The 26,593-nt window shown below is 47.1% G+C and overlaps 2 protein-coding genes across 2 annotated transcripts in view; both read right to left on the reverse strand.

The window, feature by feature from the left end:
• LOC119405353 (uncharacterized) overlaps positions 1-26,593 on the reverse strand; it is a 203,823-nt gene that overhangs the window by 63,854 nt on the left and 113,376 nt on the right. The gene's annotated exons all lie outside the window — the stretch shown is intronic.
• LOC119405355 (mitotic-spindle organizing protein 1) lies at positions 15,862-26,366 on the reverse strand. Its single transcript, XM_037672193.2, has 4 exons — positions 26,270-26,366; positions 26,027-26,181; positions 22,452-22,521; positions 15,862-16,061 (listed from the first exon to the last, which is right to left on the reverse strand). Exons 1-3 carry the CDS (start codon positions 26,322-26,324, stop codon positions 22,492-22,494), a joined length of 240 nt encoding a protein of 79 aa, XP_037528121.1. The 5' UTR covers positions 26,325-26,366; the 3' UTR covers positions 15,862-16,061; positions 22,452-22,491.

A 26,593-nucleotide genomic window follows, 5' to 3' on the forward strand; every position in this document is an offset into this window, starting at 1 on the left:
TACCTCCTCATATAAAGCAAACATTTGTTTCCAGACATGGCATTGCGCATGATGCGTTCGTTCGCACTCCCGTGAGCTACGATAGACCGAATTGTAGCCTGCTTGGTATTGAAGTAGCGACCAATGCAAACGATTACGCAAGGAAAGCGGCGAGTGCTTGCGAAAATTGTGTGGCGCATAATAATAAGCGCAGATCACCGCGGGCAGCACAGCATAATATGCTGGGCGATAGGCATTCAATGAAAAAATTTCACCGACGATTAAGATACCGCTTAATGCGAATCCGAGCGCAGCTTCGTGTTGGGGCAACACCAACTGTGTTTGAAGTTCTGGCCATCCGCTGTTGTACATATTGCCACAGAAACTGGCCGCGCTCGAGCGCTACGCATGCCACTCAGGCTCCGCTTCACGCATCACATGTGGAATCCAGCGAGACTTCTTGCTGTAGAATCAAAATCCACAATTGGAAGTAAAGAGGAATCGAAAGCGCCCCGCATCCATAGTGCTTTGCACTCGTGAACATCAGAAATAACCAGTACACTATAGAGGTAAAGGCGGTAACACAAGCGCTCACTAGCAACAATTCTTAGTGAGCACCTGTGATGCTGCCTCATCCTCTTGTGTCTCGGTTTTTTAGTACTCTCCTTAAAATGCTGTACCAACTTGCCCCCCATCAATCAATCCTTCTAGGATATCCGACGAATGGGTTATACCATTTCTAAGGCTTAGGTACGGACTGCGACTCCGGATTTGTCATCACGGAAGAAATTATTGTGAGAGTAGCTAATATTCATGCTTCAATGGCAGCAACTGCGATAGTGAGCTCACTCATGCCAAAGACTCATTTTTATTGTCTAGCTATTTCAAGATTTTTGACATGACTACACATGCATGACTTTTCTTGAAGAAAGGTCATGCAAGACGCGTAAAGAGGCAGCCATTTTTTCAACAACGCAAATACTACGACATCATGCATGAGATGATTGCTAAAGTCAACAGTTTATGCTGGAATCTAAGGAATTATAATCTTCAAGTGTTCGCGCTGCACGTATGTACATTTTCATCGAAAGGCTTTTGCATTTAGCCATTTAAACAACTATGTGCAAGCTGTTTTCACACATAGGTGGATACTTTTGACTACTTTCGCTGCCCCTGGCTCAATATGGCTACTCCTTGGCTAGTTTCTCCCATTCTTTACTGTTTCTTGTCTCTGCGACCTGGCAACCCTGGTACGAGCCATTGCAGACGCTAACACAGCTGCTCGTGGCGCTCCGCGTTCGCTCTCTTTCGTTCTCGTTCGCTCTATCGGTTGCGCCGACAATGGAAGTGGCAACGCGCCCAACGCAGGACGAGTGACGGCGAGAATGGTGAGCGAACGTATCCACATGGTGTTGCGTTACTAGCCTATGCGTGCGCAGGGTTCCTTCACTAAGGGGACTGAGTTTCACAACAGCCCCCCTAATTGCCAGCGAAGCTTTGCAACCAGCTCACTGGAAGATTAGTAAACATAAAACGTACTCTCACGTACAGAATGCGACGTGTTCGTGATACAACAGCCTCAGCTTATAACAACCGTTAATGCATTTGAACGTTACCACAGAAGACTCCAACGTTTGCTGTTCTCACTATGCGAAGAACAGGTTGTGTAATACCGCCACAACTCACGCTGCAATTCTTGTTTTTTTTTCTTTTCTTTCATGCCATTTGACAGGCGGGCTAGGGCAACCTTGCACCTTGTCTTCGGCGCTGCGAGGTTCCTGCTTCCAAGCCCAGCAGGCGGCTACATGCTGGTGGAGCTCCTTCGCCATCTGGACGCAATGCTCCATGGTTGAGCCTTGGCTGACCGTCAGTCATGTTTCGGAACGACGCCGTAACACCAGGCGAAACATTAAATTTACTTCTGATCAGCAATGTGGCGTGTTGAGTGACAATAGCAGCTTGGAGTAATTTGAAAACATATATGTATGGTACAATGTCCAGAATTTCAGCTGGTGGCGTTTTTTGGCGATACAATGCAAGAAGTGTGCCTGGGTACCTTTGTTTGACACATGTAGGATTTCTTGACAAAAATCGAAATCAGCTGACAAGAGAGATAATCGAGGCAGAGGAGATTGAAAAGATGGGCGGAAATGCATAAGCATGCCGTCAATTGCACTAACCAAAAAAGAGTTGGCTATCTGAGTATGACAACACCAAAATAAAAGTGTCATCTGGGGGGGTTCGGACTCTGGCGCATGATACGGGCTTATTGTGTGCTATAAGTAGCAGTGGATCGCAACAATAAATTCTGTTGAAAGTAGCACCTAGTGTGTGCATGTGTGTGACTTTTTGTCGTCCACGTTTTCCGTGCGCTATTAGTTTTTCATTACGGGTCCATGATTTTCTCCTCAGCTTCATGAATACACTTAGCAAACTAATTTAGTGGCACTACAGAAAGGTACCACAAAAAGAAATTGTAACTCCCCATCTTGTCCTAAATGTGTTCGGGAAAACAAGCACCATGCATAGTTTTATGATTGCAATAAGAACTGACAGGCTGGCTCATTTATTGTACATTTATTGTCAACTTAGTTGTCCTCCTTGGCAGTGCCACGCACTCGCTTGCTTTGCCGGCCAGCTTCGGTAAAAAATCCGCGCAGGTAGCGCCTAAAAGCTACGACGCGGATTTCTTGTGGTTTTCCTTCTCCTGGCTGGAGGTTCTCCCCCACGAACTGCTGCAGGTACCCTGAAAAATACTAGTAAAGTGACATATAGAGAAAATAAACAGAATTTCAGAGGAATGATCACTACTTTTTCATTGTAAATTAGTGGTAGCTGTGATGTCCCTTGTGGTACACTTTTCGCACAAATAAATATATACAATAAATCCTCTTTATAAATAAATAGGTCAATTGATTCAAAATACGATGAACTAGCTACAATTTAGTTGACGCGATGAAAAATTACCTGTTGCATATATTTTCAGCAGTTTAGCTTCACGCAAATTTCGTGCAGCAAATTGTCATGAAAGTTTCTAACTCATCCTTTGGTCCCAGCAAGCGAATGTACCATTCAGCGTTGCGTCATCAAATGTATTTTGCCTCACAGTGTGAGGTGTTCAGGCCGTTCAAACTTGAACAAAAGAGCTCTTTAGTGCTAATCAAACAAGAAAAAATTGGACATTGTTTTTTTTCTCTTTGAAATCCCATTCTTCTTGACCACAATGTGCTAACAAATTTTGATAAAATCTAAGATTGTGCAGAACATGAGCAATCCTTGCGATCAGTATTTCGTTCTTTTCCCTCTCCATGATCATGCAAAACAAAACAGGAATTGTATCAAACAGGACAACAAGCAATTCATCAAGTAAGGTGCAACTTATGTTGCAGCAATTTGAGATGCATGCTGCAGGTACACTGGTCAGTGCGCACAGAAGCCAGCTTCGGCCCAATCCGCCTTTTTCACGATACAACGGCACATGTGCCCTTCTCTAGGAAGAATCGTAAAACGCCTTTGAAGCTCGGAGGTTTTTAGTCCAATGGTAATGGTTATACCAGCCCCTACGAATACCCTTCCAAACTGGGAGAATGCGGCACAGGAGAATGTAATGGCCTTATTTCTACTAATTCAAGTTGTCACACGAAGCTGCTAATGTAACAGAAAGTATCATTTTTATGTGAGGATAACCAATGTGGCAGTCCTTTGAGCAAATTTTAACCACCCCTGCATTCTTCCGCAATGCATTGAATTTTGTGACTACAGAAATGTGTCCATGGGTAAGCGTCAAAACCTGCAGTAGTACTTATGTTAAGCAGTGAAACACTACGTGCATTGCAGTGCAATGCTTATAATAATGAGCAAGTTTGTTTACCTTTCACCATCTCTACCTTTTCTGGCGTTGCCTGCAGCTTCAAGCGCCCCGTAGGCACGTTACGGCTCACCTGGCCTATCAGGCTGCGCTTGGCAGCTTCATCACTTGGCCAGAAAACGCCGCGCCAGCTCCAGGCAGCACTTTCCGTTACGAGTATTCCTCATGATATGTTCCCATTGTCATTGACATAAAAGTGTTCTGGTCAATTTTATCTGCACAAAATAATCGCATACGTTTATGAATTATTTCTAAAAGACTATGCCCATCTATCCATCCGCAAACGTTAAGGTAACCAGATAGTAAACATTATAGCAGAAACCATGGCTGCCTAGAGCTTCAAAACCATCAGCAGAAAGCAAATAGCAAACATGCAACACAAAAGTAAAGGAAATTTCATTGGCCGTCACTATATGTAGCAATTTCGACCTTATTCAGCAGTTTCTGATATTTACTAAAAATATTTGCTAAATACGTTACTGTGTACCTTGGTACACAACAATGAAATCCCAACAATTTATAAAACATACCTACGAGTTTCACTAAACAAGAATGAAGAAATGGGAATAGTGGCAGCTAATTGGTAATAACAGCATTATTTTTTTAGCTTTTTGCCATTAATATAATCTCAATATAGTATCCAATGTCACTGGCCATTGAACGCATTTGTAGAGGTCAATGTGCACTGTTAGTGCCATCGCATGGCTTGGGAGTGGCTTCGCTGCCGCTGGTGCTCGCTGCTCCTGCTCGTCTGCAAAATTAGGTAATAAAACAATGCACTAGTACTCAACAGGCGACATGCGTTGCCGAAAAAACATCCAAATACGTTAGCCGCTACGCTAAGGAAAAAGAAACTCATTACCACCCTACGTTACCCATAAAAAGTAAACGCTTTACTGATACCGTTGCCGAAAAAAAAGTACGGGACGTTACATCTGCCTTTACTTCATGCTCATAAATCTTAATCAGGTGATCCTTCGCAGCGGGAACCTACAATGACAACTTTGTAAAGCTCATATTTCCGTTCCAAATAAAAGTTCTAACTCAAACATTAATTTTACAGAAGTACTGAGTTAACGGGAAAAATTCGGCAGATCCCACGTACCGTGGGATGTCGATGTTATGCGAAGCATGCGGCGGGTAGGTGACTGTGGCGTAACTTTTTTTACTGAGCGACACGTTACAAAATGACGGCTAAAGATTTGTATAAATTTTATACGCACACATATATGTTAGAAGAGCCGCATATGTGTTATATAACCCAGTTGTTCACTGTTGGGTAACGCTGCCAATGGCAACGTGGGTATTACCACAACCAGAGGCGGTAAGCTGATATGTAGTGCTTATACATGTCCCAAAAACGCACGTACGTTTCACGAACCGTGTGCATGTGTGCATGGAGCTCTGTGACAGTTCTTGAACAAGGGCATCATCACCGTGATCAGTGAGCACCAGCAGCTGGTGATGACTTGTTATAGGATCGGTCGTGAACGTGGTGACGAGGGATCCATGTCTAGTGAAGTATGTGGTATAGTAGAGCTGTTGGAATTCGTGGATGCCTCGGTCATTTCGTCAAAAATTGTCTGTCGACAGAGCCGGCGACATGTCGGTACCTGAAGCCACCCTTCACGTCGGTGAGGTATAGGGCGTCGAGGCTGGTAGGCCTGGATAGTGCTATAGTATACGTATACCAACATCAGCGGATGGTGTTTGTCCTATTCCTAGACTACCTGGGCGTATATGGCCTACGTAGCCTAGTCTACAAAGCGGCTGTCAATCAATCTGGCATCATCCTCGGTCAGCATGAGGCCTCGTAAGAAATGAAGAGGACGCTGCGTCGTTCTGGTGGACGAAGTGCACTTTACGGTGCGGTGACGTGGATTGTTAATGTATTCCTCCGGGGTCGAGCAATGCTTAAATATAGCTTGCTGAATCATCGGAATACAAACGTAATGTTTATTAGACTGCTATAAAAGCGGAGCCGACACTGGAACTACAGACGATAATCTGATATGACGCCTGTATCGTAGGAGTACACATCGTAGGAGTATCATGTAGCGTTTCTTTCTTTCTTGTAAAATTAGATAGCCAGCACCACAACCACAATTGACATTGTACCGATATTACGCCTGCGTAGGCTGTTTTTCCAAATCAGTTTATAGACCTGGCGAGGCTCAGTGGTAGAATACCTGATTGCCACGCAGAATGCTTGGGTTCGATTCCTGCTAGGATCCTAATTTTCATTCTTTCCATTCGTTGAGTCAACGCTGCCGATGTTGGTTTTCCTTAACGCTCTCGCATTGAAGTTACCAATGTCTGTTCTCACCGTTCCTGGGTAGATATAAACTGTCAATCACCTGTGGCGCATACCCGTACACCATGGCCCGTGGTAAACGGGTATGTGCCACACGTGTCTGGTGGAAAGTGTTTGACGACGTACACGACAGGATTTTAACGTTATTCATGTCATGACCCGGCAACCATATTCGTCCAAATCCTCTAACCTCCCACGCAAATTTTGGTTTACACCAAGTTAGGGGCGATCATGAGAGCACCAGACGTAGGCGGCTAGATAGAGAGATACGTAGATAGAAACGCTCAAGTGCCAGAGGTCGCTAAGAAATGCTTCGCCATTTAAAATTGCACAAACGCGCTGTACTTTATCGGTACTACCTAAAGTTGCCTGTATAGTAAATGTGATGGCTTCTAACTCAGTGGCACATAGAGAGCCCTTTTCCTTAGTGGGACATTGAACAAAAGTGATCGATTCTTCATTAACGCTACCCGAAAAGATAACACCGCTGAACAAACTTGCAGCAATTATGACGGCTTGCTGTCTACTTACAAATAAACGCCAAATTTTGTAGCAATAAAGAATGCTTAAATGGTATAAATCTGAAAGAAGAAGTATTTTCACACATAAACAATTTTCTTATGTTCAGTCTGTAAATTATCGCGACCATTTTGACTGCTGTATGTGTTCAGGATAGCCTCGCTTCGCTCAGGAATTCAACCAGAATGCGTAGTTGCACTTGCAGGGAGCAAGAAGCCTAATTAATTTTGAATACTACGTTGATAAACAGTGCTAGAGTATTCCAGGGACCACTTCCTAAGCAACTACATTTTCTTGAAATCTAAGCAATATCTGAATTCAAAGCTGCCATCTTACAGCTTGACCTCGCATCTTACCGAATACGTCCGACGCTACGCTAAATAGGACATGGACGGATGCGCTATGTGGTACCCGTGTATTCACTTTCAGGAAGAGCTCATAACGCGTAGAAAGTTTTTCTTGAGCCCGCTCATCGCGATCTCATGCGACAGCAAATGTACCTAGACAGTCGCTCACCCTTCCGTAGCGATGATGCCGAGAGGGCATTTTCCAAGATGTGTTATCCTCCGTTGTTTCGAGTTCATGCCGAGTCTTGGTGTCCACAAGCCAAGCAGGCCTCGATAGCTCGCTTTCCACGGTTACGAGGACTGCATTTCGCTTCACTTCATCAACAATCAACGACAACATGAACCACGATAGCAAGGTAGCCGAGAATACAGCAGATAAATTCGAGAAATTTCGGCCAATTGTTCCCACTGCAATTTCCTCCGCACAACAAAGGACTCCGCGCGCGATCGCTTTCTGAACGCTAGGCGGGCTGACAGCAGTCCGCCGCTGCGACAAAATAACAACGGGGCGAGCTCTGTGAAAGTGGTTCCTACAAGACAACTGCATTTTGTGCCAAACTCCTAGGATATTTGGAATAAAGAATAACGAGTAACGTGACACCTCACTTTACCAAAAAACGGTAACGTAAGCATGGTACCTTTTACAGTTCTGAATAGTAACGGGTACGTTATGAAGTTGCTGAAAAAATTAACCGCGTTACCAGTAACGCCGTCACTTGTAACGCGATACCACCAGCACTCGTACTCAATCATGTTTCTTGAATAAAAATTACACCATCTCCCGCTAAAGGGGACCATGAGGCGATTGCGAAGCCGGAGCACTTGCACGATCGCGTTCCGTGGCGTTCGTTGGGCATGCTACCGACCCTCGCGTCGTGGAACGCGAAGAGGGACGCCACGCGCATCGTATCTTCCATCTAGCCTGGGCCGTTAATTCTCACAGGGCGAGCGGGGGAACGCGGTCGACAGGCGGGCGGGAGGGGGCAGGCAGCGTAGGAGAGGAGAGAGAAGGGGAGGGGACGCGCATGCGCTCGAGCTCATCGCGGCGTTGCGCAGGGAGAGAATTTCGGCATGTCTAGCCCGCGTTTCAGAGGAAGAGTGGAAGGGGGAGGGGAGAGGGAAAGTGGAGAGGGATGGGAGAGGGAAGTGGAGAGGGGAAGTGGAGAGGGTGAGTGGGGAGGAGGTTGTGTGGAGAGGGTATGCGCATGCGCAAGTAAGGGTGGTCACGCCGCACACCACCGGATTGAGCTCGGCCTTAAGATACTTCGCATCTAAAACACGCTTCGGAACGTACTTTTCAGAACTAAATTTAGTTGAACACACTTCTATCAAACCCTTTAAAAGAGACTTTAGAGAACACTAATGGTTGCTATGACTTGATCGGCACATTTCTATTATTTTTCACTGAGGTGTCATTCCTCTGTACGTTGTTTACTTTTTGTTGACCTAGTGCAGACTTGGTGTTGACACAAATAAGACAAGCTTTTGTCCCTTTGCTGTAACTTATATACAGTAACGCCTCATAAGCAAGAGTTACACAATACTGTGTTGCTCCTGAATAAAAATATTTCCATCGAAGTGACAAAAAAGTGATAATAATTGTAATAATATTAATTGTTGAGGTTTAACGTCTCAAAACAACGATATGATTATGAGAGGTGCCGTAGTGGAGGGCTCCATAAGTTTTGACGACCTGGGGTTCTTTAAAGTGCACGTAAATATAAGTGCACGAGCCTCAAGCATTTTCGCAAGAAAAAGTGAATACTTTATCCAAACATATGTGAGAAATGATACATTGCAGTACCAAGCAATGTCCTTCCTCCCTCACAAAAGAAAGAATGCAGGCACGAAACACTCACCACAAGGTGCAGGGCTATCGCTGCAGTCGATCAAGTGACTCTCATCAATGCGTGCACAAAGAGCGAAGGCTTTCTCTAAATATATGGAAATAAAAGAAAACCAACTACCGTGATTCCTTTAGCTATGAATTTTCTCACAGCAGCATGATTAGTGAGGCCCATATTGTAAGTGCTTGTACACCTCGACTCATTAAAAAAGATGCACGCTGTCTTCCAAATAAATAGCAAATGCAAAAGTGTTCCAGAAGTCTTCTAAATTCATGGTTATAAATGTGTAATATACTTTCTAAAAGATAAATATATTATCTATCAAGTGATTGCAAAATCCGTAAATTGAATTGTTTACCAAGGCAAGTCTCACCCGACCTTAATACAAAAATAATTAACAAATGACCTACATGTTTCGCCACCTATACATCCTCAGTATATACTAGCAACGAATGAGTAGAGGTTGACCAATCCACTAGTCACATAGTCCTTGCAAACGTCCAGTAGGGTGGCCACGTTTATTGCTCGAAGCCGACGCGTCACGATGAACAAAACACGGTTCCAGGAATTTTTTTTCACCGTTGTTCCGAGCCAGTGTCGTCGCATTGTTTAGTCCAAAGCTATGCCCTGTCGTCCAGCAGCATCCAACAAGCTCTGTCTTGCAACGCGTTGCATGAGTGGCTTAGCAACATCCCCCTTGTGTTCTTTATAGGGCCCCTAAACCACCCAGAGGTCGAAATTTGTGGTGTGGGGGTTGTGCACGAGTCTACAACGAACACGTAGCCGTGAGAATTTTTTGAAACGGTGCGCTTAATAGTCAGGCTTACACGCGTTTGTTGATCGAAACACTGCGATCGCTCGTTTCACTCTTTCCTTCGCTACCCTCCACTCGTCTGCTAGACTCCTCTCCCAAACCTGCTTTACCCTCTGCTGCGCAATGCCCCGGAACGGAGCAGCGAGGAGCGTGCGGAACTATTGCGAATAGGAGAAGGTTGAAGAGGGGGGCACGAGCTGGAAGGGCAGTTTTCTGGTCGCCATGATCAATAAACGGGTAGTCTCCATCTAACGTCTGCGGAACCAGTTCTTTGTTACATCCTCCTCGACGAGTGCCCCTCCCAATCTTACGTGACATACCGTCATGGCTGACGCACTCTTCGGAACAGCGGGCATTTCCGGTTGCCGCGACTCCGTGAACTCCGTGCTTTTTGGCTAACCGCTGTTGTCGCCGTGCCGGCCCGTGCTCGTACAAATTGTGCCGGTATGGACCCCTTGTGGCGCACACGCCTTCAAAGAATCGCCAACGTGATAGACCCGTACGATGACACGTGTCGCGTCTTTTCGTTTTTCCAGCCGGCGCTTTTGCAGCCAAGCACTGATGCGTGAAAGCCATTGCAAAACACTCTCCGATTCAGTCCGCGCAGATTATCAGACCACGAGGCGTGACTGTGCTGGTACACTAGCGATTTGCCAGTTGCGTTAGGGGCCGCATTTGCCGACTCGCAAGCGCGCACACAGCTGCTTGCAGACTACCCGGAAGTCATGGGTTCTTGTTCGACCAATCGCAGCATTGCCTGCATACCGCATCGTAGATTCCACACGCTGAATACGTCACTAGGCAGACCGAAAGGGCCCGGTGAGGAGAAATTGTTTCTTGGAAATTGTGGCGCGCCCACCACTTGTAGCGCTGCCACGTGTGGCCTCTTTGATCGTGACGGCATTCTGCACACGATGCGTGTGTTTACTTGAAATGTTGAAAAAAATATCGGAGGTCGTTTGGGGCCCTTTAAGCCTCAATGGCTTTTTCATGCCCATTTCGCCCATGTAAGTTGCGTTGCAGTCACCACATCGTGATGTGGAGAGTGCAACCTACTTCAGCTTCGCCAACCCGATTTACTATAAATTGAAGGGTGCCCTATGAGAAGTCCTGGTTCTGTTGCCGAGGCAAACTCAGTGATGGAGCACGTCAAAACATGTGAAATGAACTCTCTACCCTTACAGATGAAAATGTGTTCATGACAGTTTTGTAATCTTCAAAAAAAACCAAGGTCTAGATGCTTTCTTCGCGGTGCTGAACAGCTGTGCACCACACCATTCAGTTCACATACGAAAGAGGGAAAGACATCTTGCCGTTTTTGGACGTGCTTGTACGCAGGGCTGTTAATAACAGTGTGCAAACGAAAATGTGCCATAAACAATGTTACACTGGAATTTCTTTTTTATTTCAAACGCATCACCCGACCGAACACAAACGGCACTTGTAAAAATTACACCATATCGCGCTAAAGGAAACCATGCGTGGGTGCGAATCAGCGGGGAGATGGTTCGCTTGAGCGGGAGATGGTGTAATTTTTAGATGCGAAGCAGCTTTTGCGCTGGGCTTTGTCCGTAGTTCCATTGGGGACCGTCCGCTTTCTAAACCTACCATAGCCATCTGTAACATATTGAGCGCGCGCTCGCTACAAGGAGAAGTCTTTTTCGTCTTGTTCTTCGACCATCTTGATGATGATAGGTGCAGAGCGTGCGCTCGCACCAAGGAGAAGTCTTTTTCGTCTTCTGCTTCGACCGCCTTGATGATTATACGTGCAGAGCACTATACGTGCAGAGGCCCCCCCCCCCCCCCCCCCACTCGCGAACGAGTTGGTACGCCACTGCGAGCGTGACCGAGAAAAGACCGCATTCGTGACGCCTGACGGGCTTTATGAATTCAAAGTCCTCCCTTTCGGTTTATGCTCGGCCCCAGCCACGTTTCAAAGGCTCACTGGATACCGTTCTGTCCGGTCTAAAATGGAAAACGTGTCTTGTGTACCTTGACGACGTGATTGTTTTTTCGGCCACGTTTGAAGAACACCTAAAACGGCTGCTTTCTGTCCTTCAAGCCATACGGTCCGCAGGACTCGCATTGAAACCAGAAAAATGCCACTTCGGCTTCGAAGAACTTCTGTTCCTGGGGCATGTGGTCAGTCAGGAAGGTGTTAAGCCTGACCCAGATAAAACTGCAGCCGTCGCAAAGTTCGCAAGGCCTGTAGATAAGAAGGCGGTCCGACGTTTCCTGGGTCTTTGTGCCTATTACCGGCGATTTATAGCGGACTTTGCGCACATCGCCTCTCCACTCACCCGCCTCACAAGGGAAGATGTTGCGTTTGTATGGGGCGAAGAGCAAGAAGCGTCGTTCAACGAGTTGCGGCAGCGTCTACAAACTCCGCCCGTACTCGCTCACTTCGATGAGGATGCACCAACAGCCATCCATACAGACGCCAGCAATGGGGCCTCGGCGCTGTTCTTGTTCAGTGCCAAGATGGTGCGGAGAGAGTAGTTGCCTACGCTAGCAGAACCTTGACCCGTGCTGAGTCCAACTACTCAATAACTGAGAAGGAGTGTCTGGCTGTCGTTTGGGCAGTTGCAAAGTTTCACCCGTATTTATATGGCCGCGCTTCCAAGTGGTAAGCGACCACCACTCCCTGTGTTGGTTGACCAACACGAAAGACCCGTCTGGACGTTTGCCACGCTGGAGCTTACGGCTTCAAGAGTACATGACCGTAGTCTACAAGTCGGGAAGGCAGCACTTAGATGCCGACTGCCTGTCAAGATCACCTATTAAACCACCGAGCCCAGAGGATGACGAATGCGCAGGCTTTTTAGCAGTTGTCGATGCGGCTGTCATCTCCCGGCAACAGCAAGACGATCCGGAGCTCAACTCACTAATCGACTTCTTGAATGGGCGAGCCACGAATGCGCCGAGAGTGTTTTCGAGAAATTTATCAGCATTCTGTTTGCGTAACGGAATTCTCTATAAGAAGAATTTCTCATCAACAGGGAAAAGCTATCTGCTGGTAGTTCCGGAAATCCTCCGCAAAGAAATTTTGCAAGCCTGTCATGACGAAGCCACGTCGGGCCACCTCGGTTTCACAAGAACGTTGACACGTATCAAAGAAAAATACTACTGGTCAAGAATAGCAGGGGAGGTGAAACATTACGTGCGAACATGCATTGACCGTCAGCGGCGCAAGTTACCACCGGTCAAACCCGCTGGGCTATTACATCCCGTTCCAGTACCGGAAACTCCGTTCGCTCAAATTGGCATGGACCTTTTGAGCCCATTTCCAACATCGGACAGCGGCAACAAATGGGTTATAGTGGCGACGGACTACATCACCCGATACGCGAGACCAAGGCGATTCCGAGCGCCACTGCAGCTGAAGCGGCCCGGTTCTTCATTGAGAACATCGTGCTGAGACATGGTGCTCCCGCGGTCGTGATAACAGACAAAGGTACCGCGTTTACAGCCGAGCTGTTGCGCACTGTGCTTACGCTCAGTGGTACAGCGCATAGGAAGACGACAGCTTATCACCCACAAACAAATAGACTTACGGAACGACTAACAAGACTATCGCCGACATGCTTTGCATGTACATACGTCGACGTGGAACACAAGAATTGGGACAGGATTTTGCCGTATGTCACATTCGCGTATAACACGGCACGCCAGGAAACAACGAAAATGACACCGTTTGCACTAATTCACGGTAGAGACGTAACTACAATGCTTGATGCTATGCTGCCTCATGACTGTGATTCAGAGACGGACGCCGCAGATTTCACTGAGCGCGCCGAGGAAGCAAGACAGCTTGCCCGCGTCAGAATAACTAGCCAGCAAGAACTTGACGCCCAACGGTACAATCTCCGCCATCGATTCGTCACCTTTAAGCCCGGGGAAAGAGTCTGGGTTTGGTTCCCTGTACGACGGCGAGGCCTCTCGGAGAAACTTCTGCGCCGATACTTCGGACCCTACAAGGTTCTGCGCCGCCTTAGCGACGTCACGTACGAAGTCGTCGCTGACGGCTCTTCTTGTTCAAAGCGCCGCCAGCATCTGCCTGAGACAGTGCACGTGGTACGCATGAAGCCGTACTTTTCTGAGTGATGTGACCGCCCACTCGCTAACTGCGCATCGACTGCTACTTCGTGAGCATCGAGACGATGCTCGCTCTGGAGGGAGGGTAATGCCGCGTCCATATTTGTGTCTGACTATCCGCTGGCGACGACAAGGAAGACAACCGGTGCGCTCGAGAGGCGCAGCGTGAAAGACTGAAGAAGACGTTCTTGGCGGCTCCACGCCTCCAGCGCTACCTTCGAGTACGACACGCCGTACGCCTTTCTGAATAAAGCCCCTGTGTTTTATAACCCGCGACAATATATACACAGCCGAGTGGCACGCGCAGGCACATTGCACGTACGTTACAGTCACAGTTGCAGTTGTTACAGTTGTTATGCTTATACTTATCCGTTATGACGGAGAACGCAAGCACGGAGAACGAACACACGCAAGTACGCACGAACCCGTGTGGAAGCGGTTCTTGACAGTTCTTGAACAAGGTCATGATCACCGTGATCAGTGAGCGCCAGCAGCTGGACCGGACTTGTTATTCGGATCCGTTCGTGATAGGGGCTACCAGGGGTCTAAGTGCAGTGAAGTGCGAGGTATATACTGCTGGTGGAAATCCTGGGTGCCTCTTACGATGAAATGACCTATGATGCCTCCTGTGCTGGACGTGGCAGCGAGGTATTTTGATGCCCTGTCCACATCAAAGCCGTCTTTCACGCAGTATAAAGACCGCGCGTCACCAATCAATGAAGTCACCAGTAACGATGAGAGGCCTGGTTCTCTCGGCAGATTTATTGTAGGACGCATTGATCCTGGTTTCTGCGTAATCCACGTGGTCCACGTTGCGGACCACGTGGATGAGTGGATGGTAGTTGAGCGTCTTCCAGGGCTGTTCTGTCTTCAGCTTTCTCACTTTCCTCGCGTCTGCCGCGGTGGTGTAGCGGTTACGGTGTTCGGATGCTGACCCGAAGGTCGCGGGTTCGATCCCGGCCGCGGCGGTCGAATTTCAATGGAAGCAAAAAACTAGATGTCCGTGTACTGTGCGATCTCGGTACACGTTAAAGTATACCAGATGGTCAAATTTTCCGGAGCCCTTCGCTACGGCGTCTGTCATAATGATATCGTGGTATTAGGACATCAAACCCCAACAATTATTATTATCACTTTCCTTACGTTTCAGAGAGCGCGTGTTCGCGGTTACTGTGTTGGTTGCGACTCGATATCACCTGTGGCACATACCCGCAAAACTTGAACTCTGGTATATGGGTATGTGCCACACGTGACTGAAAGAAAAGGTTTCATGATGTACGCGACAGGTATTTTGCGTTATTCATGTCATGACCAGTGGATCGTGTTCATCATACACTGATCCCCTGCTATGCCAATTTTGGTATACTACAAGTTATGGAGACGACCTGGACAGCGCCCAGACGTAGGCAGCTAGACAGATACGTAGATAGAAACGGCCAAAGTGCCTGAGGTTCGCTAAGAAATGCTTCGCACTTAAAAAATTTGAGGGTTGTTCCTGTGCTTTTGCAATGGCCATCCCATGATGCTATGACGCTATGAGGGTTTGCAGCAGTGAGCGCGTGTGAATTCCGTAAAGCAAACGTTTTCTGTGACCGCTTCGTTTACCCTACCACTGTGCCACGGCTCTGAAACTGGAATAAAAAGATCTCCAGTACCACGTGCACGAACTGGCTTTGACAGGTGCGCCATAGCATTCGTGAAAGCACAGCAACTGCACCGGGAGAGAGAAAGACTAGGCCCAGAATCCGAACCACTATTTCTTGCAACCTTTGCAGCAGCATGAGTTTTGGGTTTTGGCGAAGTCAATTTCGAGTGGGCCAGGTCAATTCTGAATGGGGGTGAACTGAATTTTCAAACTGGGAAGAGTCAAATTTTTGGATGTGGGTCAGGTTGGTATTATTTCACATTGGAAAGTGACGTCATCGCTTGACCACGTGGATCTTATTACCATCGCATATTCTTGCTGAACACTCTTCATATTTGCCGCTTCATGAGGGCACATAATGTTATCACACCAAAAAAACCTCTTCATGGTCAAATATGCAGTGCTAGTGTTGAGTGACAATATTCACTTTATTTCTGCCATTTGGAGTCAGGTTGTAGGAGTGTACAATAAAAACAATAACAAAAAAATGAACCATTCTGTTACCGTGACATCGCTTGGGCAAAGCCTCAAGCACAAAATAACTTAGTCACTTAATCGCCGTCGACTTGCAGATGTACAAAGTCGATTGGCAGGGTAGACAGCAGGGGTAGCCATGAATGCTCCGGGCAAACACTGCAACAAATTTTTTCCCAGTAAATATTTTCTAAAGCATGGAAGCATCAAAGGGACACAAGAGACAAGAGTTACAGAACAAGTTTATACTCATTATGGAATGCTTTGTAGTGGGATGCCTGATAACTCTACTGTAAAGCTTTGAGAGCTATTTTGAGAGCAATTAGGGATATAAGAGCTCTTCAGAGCAGCAGATAGACACGTACAAGGGGTGTTCAAATGAAAAGGTACGAAACGACACTGTGGGTATAAATGAAGACTTTATTCAAAGTATACACTATGTGCCTGATCACAACGGAACAAACCGAAGGACTCCTTGTTCCAACAATTCCTCTGGCCATGACGAGACCCAGTCCATCACAGTGTCCTTGAGTTCGTCGTCCGAGCTGACGCGCTTCCCTTTCAGATGTCTTAGATGCGAAGTATCTTATGGCGGAGTTATATCTTATGGCGGAGAGGGTATGGCATGCGCATACCCTCTCCACTTCTCTCTCTCCACCCCTCTAATTACCCCCTCTCCACTTCCCCTTTCCACTCTTCGTCTGAAACGCGGGCTAGACATGCCGAAATTCTCTCCTGTGCAACGCCGCGATGAGCACCAGCGCATGCGCGTCACCTTCCCCTCTCTCTCCTCTCCTACCCTGCCCTCCTGTCGCACGCCTGCCGACTGCGTTCCCCGCTCGCCCTGTGAGAATTAACGGCCAGGCTAGAGGGAAGACAAGACGCGCATAGCGTTCCTCTTCGCGTTCCACGATGCGAGGTCGGTAGCATGCCCAAAGAATGCCAACAGAACGCGATCATGCAAGTGCTCCGGCTTCACATCGCTTCATGGTCCCCTTTAGCGTGAAATGGTGTAATTTTTTCAGGGGACTAGACACATGGAAATCGCAGGCGATGAATGGTGGCCCATTTAACACCTTCTGCTGTCAGAAATCGGATAACGCGTTGCTACACCTTAAGAGTCACACTTTGCGATGTGAACACCATCCTGTCCTCCCACGCACTGCCGCGTCAATTGGACGGCACTCTTTATAAGAGCCTCTGCACTCTCCTGCGCATGCGGGCGCCCCCGCATGCTCCGATCCACGGCAGAGACTCCAATAGCATCATTAGATGTCTCGCTACGTTCTCCCATAGCAGCATAGGCATCTATGTTAAAGGGGTCATGAACCATTTTTCCAAGTAATGATCTAATGGCCTCAGTATCGGAGTGTACTGCCTCCCGAATCGATTGCCGCAAAAATTTCTCGAATCCGTCAAGAATCAGCGGAGTTACGGGGGTTTGGCGCACGCTCCCAGCGCTTTCTCTCTTTTCTCGTGCCGGCGAGCGCACTGGAAGCTAGACAGGGAGGGATGGCATGGGGGAAAGAAGTTACGCCAGCGCGCGTCATGAAACGCGATCGCTCTCCCGCTGTGATTCGCTTGCGCGAGTGCGGCTACCGTGTACTGAGGAGTGCGGCGCCGGCAAGTGGCGGCACCCCGCGGCAAGAAGCGCATCTGATCCGAACGCCGCTCTCGATTTACGTCGGCTATCGGCCAATAAGCATGCTATGTCTCTTGCGACGTAGAGCGGACAGACGCCCCGCCCACCGACGAGAGTGAGAACCGGCCTCTGTTTGAAAAGAGGGTGCCTGGGGAAACGGCAACTTCGCGCTCCGCTTGTGGCCATTACGCGGCGCGCACGAGTGTAATATTTGGCAGAGCAGTTCATAGCCGTGTCAGCTTTCCGCAGGATGTGTTTTTTCAATCAGCCCAAGGGGTGCTTCATGACCCCTTTAATGGTCGTGTTGTTACAGCGTTTCGTACCTTTTAATATGAACACCCCTTGTGGTTGTTAGTTTTGTCACAATGCTGAATATTTGGATTATTTCATAGTTCCCAAGGAGTTCGAAATATCAGAGGTTGACTTTACTAGAAAAGAAAACGAAAGTTTAACGTGAAAATCTAATAGTCAGGGAACATGGGGGAAATTTGAGCCTTTCACTTGCTATGCGGAACATGTCGACAAAAAAAAAAAGGAAGGGCAGTGAAAAGCCCGCAAGCTTAATCACATTTCAGACAAGGAGCTTGCTTAAAGCAAGCGCCCATCTAGTGTCCTTTCACTATCAAAAGACTTCTCTGAATAAAATATTTCGGAAAAGTACGACAGAACATTCATACACCTGCCTGTACAATTTGGGACAATTGGCAGGTTTTCTGTACTCGGCGACCACATAGGAATTAAGACTTGTGGCAAAGTAGTCTTATGTGTTCATACTGTCTAAAACATAGATTCTATGAGACAAGAGTAGCTTGGTTTGGCTGTGAGTGTAATTGGTAAGAAAACTTATTACAGTTGTGATTAATTAGACAGCAGTGCATCTGCCACTGCAGGTTGGCTTGCCACTTATAGACTGTTACAGTGCACTCTTCTGGATGCCAAGTATATCGGCCTCTCCCCGAACCATCGAAAAAGAAAAAAAAATGTAAAAAAACAGATGCTGCCATGAGACTCCTGCCCCAGCTCAGCCTCATCGCACACTCTGATATTATCTGCCTCGGATTAAAGACTGAATATTAGAAAGAATATCGCCACATTAAATTGTACAGTAAGAGAAGACTCTGCTTGTCAAGTCTTTGTGAGTTTACCTGCAAGGCAGCTCAAATACAGTTGAAACTCGGTCTAATGAAACCCGATTTTAGCAAGTTTCTGATCTCACAAAGAAACTTCAATTCCCCGGCAGATACACAGAGGGTTTAGCGATGTCATCAACCTGAATTAACGAATATATTTTTTCACCAAAGTTGATTTAACGCAGTTTTTTTCTTGAATAGACGAGTAAAAAAAGCAGTCATTTCTCTCAAATTTACACAGAGACGGGTTTTTCTTCAAGCTTGCCCGCCTACGCTGTCACGTTAAAACATCTAGCTGCACTAGTCATGACCCTAATATGGCAAGGTTGCATGGTGCGCTCATGCACGAAACAACCGACTCATCAGTCGGTAGCGCTTTAACGTATTGTATGGTGCTAGGGTGGTGGTGGTTTATTGTCTGTATATGCTTTCATGGGAGCACTACTGCAGTTGCTTTTGTTATTTTGTAGTTTAAGCAAGACATAGCTCGTCTAAGTCACTGCCTTCGTTCTCTCCGCTTTCGCATATCGACAGCTTGTCATAGCTTCACGTGAAAAAAAAAAGAAAAAAAATGCCAGGCCTGTGCGGAAAGCGCAGCACAGTCACAGCGAAAGCTGGAAGAGCGGCATTTCTAGAGCCCGTTGTAAACTCTCTTGGGGCTACTAATACAAAAAAGTCCGGGCCGCAGTGGCTTCACTGCTATGGCTTCAATGAACGTAAGAAACCAACTAGCCTAAAACTCTGTTCTCTTGGCTTCAATGAATGCCACTGCGGGCCTTTCACGCACTCGGGCATGGGTCAGCGGCAAATAAAATACAGCATTATCTTTTGGACGTCGCTACAGTAAAAGCCCGTTAATTCAACACCCGTTAATTCGGATAATTCGGACGGCTCTATTGGTCCCAACCAAAGTGCATGTTAATCTGTGGGACCAAACCTTCGTTAATTCGTCAGAATTCGGCTCCGCACCGCTTAATTCGGACAAATGCTGACGGCTGCCTCTACACAAAAGTGTGGTAAAGCAGCGCTGGCACCACTGGAGTGAAACCGAAACCTAAGTGACATCGCCATCGTCATCAACTAATGGGGGCGATCGCAGCGTCACCAAACGTCGGCGTCTTTTCTTCGCTCCACTGCGCCTCCGACGCCATTTTCCCTTGTGTTGTGTCTGCACCGTCTCTTCTTGCGGAGCTCTCTCTTTTTATTATTTTTTTTTTCCATTGTGACCGTGTTTGCATGTGAGGCCTGAGCATGCGGCAGTAGCTGATGATGGCATTGATGAGGTGTCAGCCGAGTCCACCGACGATGACTGCCCGACCTTCGATGTTGTCCTTCCCACAGATGTGACCCTTCAGGACTACATCACAATTGATTGTGTTGCCACGACTGGTTTCCTGGCCGATCAAGAAATTATTACTGATGTCGCCACCTCATCGCACCTCACGGGAAGACTCGGAGGTGCTTTTGATATTAGAGGACGTTTGCCTGAGCACTTCCTACAGTTTGCGTGCTGTTGGCCATTTAGAAGAGTTAGGAAAAATTGTAATGTCAGCCGGAATCTGCGCGAAAACACAGACGAGCATTACGAAATACTTCAGCAAATAAAGGTATGCTTCTCCAACTTAATTTTAATGTTGTTTTTCCTGTTCATTTGTTAATTTGGCATTCAGTTAATTTGGACATTTTTTCCAGTCCCGTGAAATACGAATTAACGACCTTTTACTGTATATGCTACAACTGTAGATTTAGAAGGACCGAAAAATCCCTTTCTCGATTTTACGAACTTCCCGATTTAAAGAAATAATTTGAACGTCGCCATTACTTCTTTAAATCAAGTTTAAACTATACATGACTTTTTTTAAACCTGTAACATTGCATGGATGTCTGTTTGAGCGCAAAATGCAAGCAAAAAACCTTTGGGCCTAACCTACTGCGCTAACAATACATATTTTACTGACAAATACGGTTGAGAAAAACGCTGCTCCAGTTGAAATTGACACAGGGCTTCTGTTTTATTATCCTTTTTAGATAAGGTTTTATAACTTAATGCAACACGTCGTTTCCTATACCAACTTGCTGTATAGTAACAGACCGAATCTCACAGTGGGCTGTAATGCCCCAAACACATTGCTATGCCGTACCACGAAAAAACAAGTGCTTGCATACCTGAGCGCTTTTGACTGGTAAGGTTGTGCAAGCATGCATGCAAGTTGCAAATCAATGTTTGCTATGTTCACAGCATTTTCCTTTCCTCACAGCCTATCGCCCACATATGCGAACGTCCCCCCACCATGTAAAAAGGCTGGAAGGCATGACCTATGAAGAACTGTCTGTAAATGCATCAGATATGCAGAGCATTATTTCAAGGCACTCAATATTCTAGTGCAACAAAGATAATGTCATAGCACATTGATCTGAGTGTTTTCTAGTAACTAATCTAAGTTAAAAATTGTAATTAAATATAGATGTAACCCAATGTCTTTCGTGACTTGTTTTTGCATATATAGAATGAACTCTCAGGCTAGAAATATAGCACAATTCCGTATTCGGTTATACCCCTTTCGAGCAAGGAAAAATTACACTTTTGACGCGGCCCGCGCGGCACGTCGAACGGCTCGCTGAATATGGTAGTGCCCTCAGCAAAGTGATCACGTGGAACAGTACACTGTAAAGTGAAGTTACCATATTTATTCGAATCTAAGCTGATGTTTTTTTCGAAAAAAGAACGATGTGCGAAAGTGGGGGGGGTCGGCTTAGATTCGAATACAATGATTAAGTGTTTTTCTCTTTTCTGGCCTTGCAAATTTCGGGGGTCGGCTTAGAATCGGGGCAGGCCTAAATTCGAGTAAATAAGGTACTAAATTAAGACACATACATAATGCAGCAGGTTGAATTCATCCAAACCTCAATGTATCGTGCTCTTTCTTAGCCACTAGTCGACACAACTACGAAAAACGAATTGTCTATACACATCTGTAGAAGTGGCTCAAAGGGTTAAGTGAAAAATTGAGCTGCTTTAATTAGAAAGAACAGTTTTTGACTTGTAAATCAAGTTTCTAGCACACCTACGCTTAACATCATACCTGCCAAGTTTGGAGGAACAGAATCCGGGAGATCTGCTCAACGGGGGGGGGGGGGGGGGTTACTGCGATAGCAATTAGTATATGAAACACTGTCAGCGGGATTTTGCGGTCGCCGCTGATCTGTACAGAGTCCAAACCGATAACATCGCTTACGCATCGTCTGTTTCACGTGCGAGTAAAAGCGCGCTAGCGCTAGGGACGAACGCGGTTGAAGCAGAGATGAAACGACCCGGCCGTCACCGTCGCGCGAAGGGCACATGCCATAACATCGCTCCGCGTGCGAGGCCTGTCGTCGCTTGCTTACCAGTTATTTCGTCGGGCAAGGGACCATAAGGAACGCCGTTGAGACGGGGACGATCGCGAGCGCTGGCGAACGCGCTATCTCGACAGACATCGGTAACGGCTACCCTTTCAAGTGCTGGACTGCGGCGCAAAGTGCACAGCTACTTCATGCGCAATAAAACTGAGTTGAACCTTTCTACCATCGTTAAAAAAAAGAAGAATCCTTTCTATTACGTGGCCAGACAACGTTGCTCATGTGGCCAGACAAAGCACTGGACGCGCGGGGCAAAACTGGATATCCGGGAGGTTTACCTATGACCCGTACAACCAGGAGAAACGTTCAAAATCCGGTAGTCTCCTGGGTAATCCGGGAGACTTGGCAGGTATGTAACATGAATCCAACAAAGCTCACCTAGAGGGCCAGCTGATCTTCAGCAAGTAGATGAGCGCAGTCACCGCTCGGCATGTTCAGGCCGCATGCTCTGCAGAAAAGACACGTGCGGATATTCGATAGCTGACAATGAAAGGTTCACTACCGAAACCCTCTAAACAAAGTGTCACAGGTGACGGGCAGCTATTTGTGTCATCATTATAAGTCAGTTACAACCTAAACAAAAATGTCAGCTCTGCCCACAGCCAATCACTGTCCCTCCCACAGAGAATTTGCATATACGCTCCATCCACAACAGCTCACTCATTTTCGTGACGTCAAGAACTGCTCCAGTGTTTCACATAGTTGACTTTCCCACATGGCAACATGTTTGTGTAGCTGGTTTTAGGTTGGAAACTCGAACGTCTTGGTAAGTTTCGTCAGGGATTCTGACATCGTGGCTCAGCCAAACGTAATGTATCAGGAAGCGACAACGAGCCTTTAACTATTAACATGAGTAGTATTTACAATAGCTTAGAAAAAGCACTCATGGTTCAAGCGGAAACCAGGTTGCAACAGAGTACAGGCACATTTTGAGAAATCTTGAATACCCACTTCCAAGCTGAACACTCACGTCCATCGACACCTATCTCGTAAATCCCAGTGCAGCACTCCATGCTACTTCTGACCAACTCTGCTCGGTGCACCACAAGCAACGCAGTGCATCAGATGACCAGGAGGTAGACTACTGTGCATGTACAGATGTCAACTGCACTGTACAGACAACTGTACAGACTACATGTACAGAGCCGTCCACTTCTACCCTGAACACCGCGCCGTGCGGCCGGCGCTCCGCGGAGCGCCTCTGCCGGGCGCTTTGGAAACTAGCGCGCAAGCGCAATGACAGCTGTAGGCGGGGCCTTCGCCGCGTCGTCTGCTGGAGCGCGGCTGCTCGACCGAATTGCGCCTGCTTTGCGGTGAAGCAAGCATCACTCTTGTGATATATGCACTCAAATTTGGAAGTTGGTGCGGTTCTCATTCCTGCGTCCTTCATTCTTGTACGCTTAAACGATCCGGTCGACAGTTGCAAGATGACGGTTCGTCATCGCAGATATTGCACGTTGCGAATATCCTCTAAGGCATAAATCTACGATGCGTCGTCTTTCGTCTTCCGGTACTTTCGGCATGACCCTTTAATCGGGAGGCAATACTGGAATGAAGTACTACCGAACATATGCAGCCCCTTTATTACGCGGCGATAAAAAAAAAAGAAAGTTTGACGGCGCTACGAATTGAAGGGTCACATGAGCAGTGTGCTAACGTTTCGAGTCAAGAAAGACATGAAGCGATAAGCGGGCCTTGTGTCGCCCAGAGACAAAAAAAGAATGAAGCTTTATTCTGCACCTGCTCACAGCAGTAAAAATTTGTCATCGGCGCTTGTTTGGTGCACTGATTGCCCCGTACGAGTTCTGCTGAAAACTTGATTAGAACGTTTCTTAATTTCTATGCATCAATAGCACGAAGAAACACGGCTGCCGGTAGGCAGTGCATAGGGTGGAATATTGGCGAGTTAAATTCGGTAGCACATGAAAGCAGCGCTATTAGTAACGCATAAATGCTATAATATCAGTTTTCTAAGATTAACGGACAAGTTACATTCTTTTGTTTACAGGTTAGTACACTAATCAAAATTTTCAAACATTCCAAGATGTTATGTCAGAACTTACACGATATATTCATCACCAATTTTGCGGCGCTCAACTTTGCGCTGATCAAAAACAGTCGTGTGAGCTGCGGGATATTCTTTCTGTTCCGCCGAATCACTCAGTTGTGGCAGTGCCAGCGCCGCTTGAAAGTTTTGCTCATGTATGGGCCGAGGTTTGTTACTTGTACGATTGCTTGCAAAAAAGCCAGTCTCTGCGCTTCTCGAGAACCGCACCAACTTCTCAATTCGCGTGCGCATATAACAAGGGCGATGCTTGCTTCACCGCAAAGCAGGCGCAATTCGGTCGAACGGCCGCGCTCCAGCAGACGACGCGGCGAAGGCCCCGCCTACAGCTGTCATTGCGCTTGCGCGCTAGTTTCCGAAGCGCCCGGCAGAGGCGCTCCGCGGAGCGCCGGCCGCACGGTGCGGTGTTCAGGGTAGAAGTGGACGGCTCTGTACAGATGTCAACTCCCACTGCATGACACTGACTGAACGAAAGCTTCTCGAAATGACAATAGGCGAGATTTCTTCCATTCTCTGGAACGCAACAGCGGGCTTTCACGGCCGATCGGTTGACGCGAGTCCTAAGCTTTCACTGCACTGCATGGAGTTGACAAGGTTGGAGCACAGTGTTTACATATTTAATATTTTTCCCACGTATAATTGTAAAGCTAGCTTTCCTGCCATGCAGTTAGCCCAACTAGTGGCAGCTAGTCACTTACTTCAAACAGGTTGTTCAAGTGCAGTTTGATTGCGCTATAATGTGGAAAATGTAGAGACGGCTTTCTTGATATAAACACGCATGAGAGGCCAGCCCCAGCACGTGCAACTAGGACCTCGTCTCCACTTGAAGGACGACTGGTGCCGCCATTATTTGGGCAAATATGCAGCGCAAGGAAGCACACTTGTGGATTACGCAAAGGGTCTATTTGATCCAGCTGGCACCGTTTCTATATTTTTTTCTTTTTTTGCCCAAACCACTCCCAGTCGGTTTCTCTCTCTCTCTCACACACAATACAAGCTCATTCCACTCAGGCCGTAAATAAAAAAAAAGGGGGGGGGGAAGAAAAATAAAGCTAATCTACATGGACTGTGGCTTCGCGTTGCTTTTGCTGTGTGAAGCGTCAGGAAATGATGTACAGGAATTTGACTCCTACCAAATGCTTTCTAATTATTGTGAAATTTTTGTCCTGAAAGAGTGCGGCCTGTTGTCTACACTAAAAAAAAAAGTAGACAGGCGTGAGAAAATCGTGCTTCGGAGGCCACTCACGTTGATCTACTGCGGTCGTTGTCTCACGATCGGAAAAAAAAAAAATCACACGTATTAATAACAAGCTGATACGCATAGCAAACACAGCGTTCAATGAGAAAGACAGCTTTCACGTACGCCAAAACATGGTGGTGTAAAGTTCTTACGCTTAACTGCATTAAGCTTCATCGAAACCGAACAAGAACATGGCTCGAGCTTGAGCCAGGTGCCACAGGTATCGCTGCTCCGACACTCTGGTCGTTTTCACACAAGCCAGAAACCGCGAAGCACCTCACGCTGCCTGTACTGTTGTGTTAGTTGACTGACTTGTTCTGTAAATATAGGCCGGAAATATTGTGCGGTTGCCGCTACAACCATTCAAGCGAAAATGCCGGCACAGTATCTGGGATTGGTAAAATGCCGCCTACCGGCAATATATCCACCGCGGATACAGTGCCGGCAGCCCGCATTTTACCGCTCGCAGATATTGTGCCGGCAGCAATTTCTCAAGTTACGTCCAGCATGTGGTCCCTTCGGCTCTCGATACTTTTCCAGTTTCCGTGGGTTGCCCGTGTCACTGGGGCGCCCCTGACACGGACGCGCTTGCAAACGTCAGGCAACGATTATCACGCACGAACATGTCAAAAAGTAAATGAAACTGACCGAACTATTGACGTTGGACGACGTTCGGGAGCGAATCTCCTTGATGAGGCAGGCCAGGGCTTCCGGATTGACGCCGCTTTCGCACAGTTGGACGCAGAGCGCCAGCGACTGCGGGTCCAGACCCGTGTTCAGCAGCTGTGACATCTCCAAGAGCACTGCGCAGTCAGATTTAGCACGCGTTGTTTGCTTAGGTTGCACTGGAAAGAAGATGCTTGCCCAGAAAGTGGAGAAACATTTACAAACCGTCGAAAGTTTCCTTGACAGCCTTCCGTCGATCATCACCACTGGGAGCCGCCATCTTCTTTTGTTTCTTGCAGCCGCGCGCGCGGCCGAACACGGCCAAGCCAAGTCAGGGAAAGTAGGATTTGTTCTATTTAGCACTAATTTCGTGAGTACTTCTAAGCCGATTTGAAGTCAAAAATTTATTTTGAATTCCTAGTTACGCTGTGAAATAAAAATTTTGCTATTACACGTATACTTTACTAAGAAGCGAAACTCTGTGCAATGGCTTCAAATCGTTGCAAGTCGAACGCTGCCTAGCCGATCGCAAAGCCGTCCCTGATTGGC

Source organism: Rhipicephalus sanguineus, chromosome 9 (assembly GCF_013339695.2).
Source record: "Rhipicephalus sanguineus isolate Rsan-2018 chromosome 9, BIME_Rsan_1.4, whole genome shotgun sequence".
Classification (NCBI taxonomy): Eukaryota; Metazoa; Arthropoda; class Arachnida; order Ixodida; family Ixodidae; genus Rhipicephalus; species Rhipicephalus sanguineus.